At 33.9% G+C, this 3260-nt stretch overlaps 1 protein-coding gene across 1 annotated transcript; it reads left to right on the top strand.

Annotated features, from left to right (window-relative positions):
* The first annotated feature begins 1767 nt into the window (after positions 1–1767).
* LOC132803456 (senescence-specific cysteine protease SAG39-like) lies at positions 1768–2924 on the top strand. Its single transcript, XM_060816566.1, has 2 exons — positions 1768–2200; positions 2332–2924. Exons 1-2 carry the CDS (start codon positions 1768–1770, stop codon positions 2922–2924), a joined length of 1026 nt encoding a protein of 341 aa, XP_060672549.1.
* Positions 2925–3260: the final 336 nt, after the last annotated feature.

Below are 3260 nucleotides of genomic sequence, written 5' to 3'. Positions count from 1 at the left end.
TTGTTGACTAATCTAAAAGGAATGAAAATAACATGCAGACCATTCCAAAAGGAAATCAGCAATAGACAAATTATATATAATGTATCTACTTAATGGGGCTATGGAAATATCATAATTTTAATTCAAAAATTGAAATCATTAATTAGTTAATGAAGCGCCAAAATAGGTCACCTACCGGGTTATATAAGAAAATTTTGGCAATAATAATGATAGAAGAGCTCAACCACATATGATTTTGATAAAATAATAAAATCATTATGTGAAGATCTATGAAAATGACATGTGTATATCATTATTGTGTATCCAATTGATATATTAGGAATATAATTTATCATAATCGAGACTTAAATATAAATAACTCTCAGTATATTCAATACGATACATATTCTTCAAACCATATTTTTATTTTAATTGACTGTCGAAATTTTGTTTATTTCTTCGGATTAAGTAAAATATGCTTGATTCAGTTCTAAATTTAGCACATAGAAGATGCAAATGTAGACATTAATCCCCTCATCCTGTTGAATATATTGAATGCTTTTAGAAGTATAAGACTGTTTAATATCATTTTTGCTTATACTTTTTAAGAATTTTTATTTCTCCGTAAAATTTTTTTAAAAAATTTCTACTTATTTTAGTTAAAAGCTTCTTAACATGTGTGAAGCATTTTAAAAAAACTGTTCAAACATTTTCGAAAATAATTTTTAAACTTTAAAAGCCATAAATAATTTTTTAAAATCCATAATAAAAAAAATCTAATAGATATAGGATTTTTTTTTTTTTTTCTTTGGCAATATCTTGAATATGTGAATTGAATGATGTAGAATGAAAAGATCGACGTAGGTGACAACTAAGTTGGAGGACCCTTATATAAGCCTGTACTTTAAGTATTATAATTAAAATGGATCTTTTGCTCTAGGCTTCACTTGAATATGTCTCGAACCCTGTGTCATGCGCGCAAATATATTGACCTTATCATTTAGTATCCTCTCCTTCCTAAAACGGAGGCATTTTGTCTCAACTTGCTGCTTGTATACAATAATTAATCTGTACCACTTCTGGACAAATTACAAGAAATGGATTAAAAAAAAAAAATTTTTAAAAAAAAATGATAGACCGTTTTCCAGGGAGTTAAATTGGACAGGGAAAGTTTATTTTAATGAGATGAAGATAATATAACAGCATTGGAGGATTGCACCAGCAGGACATTCAAATGTTCACAACGTGAAAGAAACATATATATTAATTATATTATATCAGTATAACACCATCATATTATGGAGAAGATCCAAAATAGCAAACTCCAAAAGGTAAAGTAAAATATATTATTTAACATCAATTTCAGACAATGACAGCAAAATAAAGTCTAAATTTTGGCTTAATCCAAAATACATTATATCATAAAAATATCGCAAACACCACTAACAATATATAAAGCTAGCTCCAAAACAATGGCAGATAAATTTGTGTGAGATGTAATCTTTTTGTAATTAGGTACAGGAAAACTATGACGTTTGACAGGACAGCTTATACGGTATGGACTGGGTTGTCTAAATCATCACAATTTTCCCGGAAATCTAACCAGGCCGACCAGGAAATTAAGCAATCACTTTGGAAGTTGAACAAAGTAAAAGTGCTATATATAGCTAGGTGAAGCCATTCTATATATACCTAACTTTCCTGTTATATATGCTCATATACATCTTAACCAAAATTGAATACCAAAAATCCTAGTAATTAATTCTTGCCAACTTCAAAAAGTAAGTAATGGCTATGACACTGGGAAGGTCCTCAATTTTTATAGCACTTGTAGTTTTAGGAGTGTGGGCTTCTCAAGCCACGTGCCGCACATTGAATGAAGTTTCCATGTCAGAGAGACATGAGCAGTGGATGGCTCGCTATGGGCGCACGTACGAGAACAATGCTGAGAAGGAAAGGCGTTTTAAGATATTCAAGGACAATGTGGAGTTCATTGAGAATTTTAACAATGCTGGCAATCGGCCTTACAAGCTAAGTGTCAATGAATATGCAGACCAAACCAATGAAGAATTCCGAGCCTCTCGCAATGGATACAAAAGATCCTCCAATTCCAAGTCATCTCAAACATCGTTTAGATACGAAGATGTGAGTGCAGTTCCATCCAGCATAGATTGGAGGAAGAAAGGAGCTGTCACCCCCATCAAGGACCAGGGTCAATGTGGTACTAATTCGTTAATATCATACCAAATTAACCCTTTATTTTCTTTGCTATATGTTATATATATATATATATATATATTAATTAACATTGCATTGTGGTTGTTGTAATGTATATATATGTCCAATGTATAGGATGTTGCTGGGCATTTTCCGCAGTGGCAGCCACAGAAGGAATTACACAGCTGAAAACTGGGAAATTGATATCTCTTTCTGAGCAAGAATTAGTGGACTGCGACACCAGCGGTGAAGATCAAGGTTGCGAGGGGGGTCTCATGGACGACGCTTTTGAGTTTATCATTCAAAACAAAGGACTTGCCACAGAAGCAAACTATCCTTACAAAGGAGTTGATGGTACTTGTAACACCAATAAAGAGGCTTCCCATGCCGCCAAAATCACCGGCTATGAAGATGTTCCTGCAAATAGCGAGAAGGCATTGTTAAAGGCGGTGGCTAATCAACCAGTCTCGGTTGCAATCGATGCCAGTGGATCGGCCTTCCAGTTCTACTCGAGCGGGGTATTCACTGGAGAATGTGGAACAGCTCTGGATCATGGTGTGACAGCCGTTGGATATGGGAAGGCAGATGATGGAACGAAGTATTGGTTGGTGAAGAATTCATGGGGCACTTCATGGGGTGAGAATGGATACATTAGAATGCAGAGAGATGTTGATGCTAATGAAGGTCTTTGTGGCATTGCCATGGAAGCTTCCTATCCAACTGCTTGAACCTCTATGGGTGGTGAATAATTAATTTTCACTTGATACTAATATGGAAATTATAAAATAATATACTTATTTGCACTGATACTTGATGGATCTTGTAATTGCTTGTATATCATACAATTAATATATTATATGCTTAAAAGCTTTTAAATTTGGCCACAGAAATTTCTTCTCATTCCAATTTCCAATTCCACCTACTCACAAACTACTAATTGGGCATAAGTACTTGCACAAACTCTAGCTGGCTAGGCCTTATTCCGAAAATGATTCTAGATTCACAACCTTTAAAACTATATCCACCCATAATTTTGGTACATTGCAAAATAGTCCCTCCATGTT

Source organism: Ziziphus jujuba, chromosome 1, assembly GCF_031755915.1.
Source record: "Ziziphus jujuba cultivar Dongzao chromosome 1, ASM3175591v1".
Lineage (NCBI taxonomy): Eukaryota > Viridiplantae > Streptophyta > Magnoliopsida > Rosales > Rhamnaceae > Ziziphus > Ziziphus jujuba.
The sequence above is the reverse complement of the archived record's forward strand: the minus strand, read 5'-3'. Positions and strand labels throughout refer to the sequence as shown.

Excerpts from the sequence above, each read along its gene's own strand:
- LOC132803456 (XM_060816566.1), top strand. The coding sequence starts at position 1,768 with ATGGCTATGACACTGGGAAGGTCCTCAATTTTTATAGCACTTGTAGTT. Across the intron at positions 2,201-2,331 it reads CAAGGACCAGGGTCAATGTG|GATGTTGCTGGGCATTTTCC; the intron begins GTACTAATTCGT and ends TCCAATGTATAG.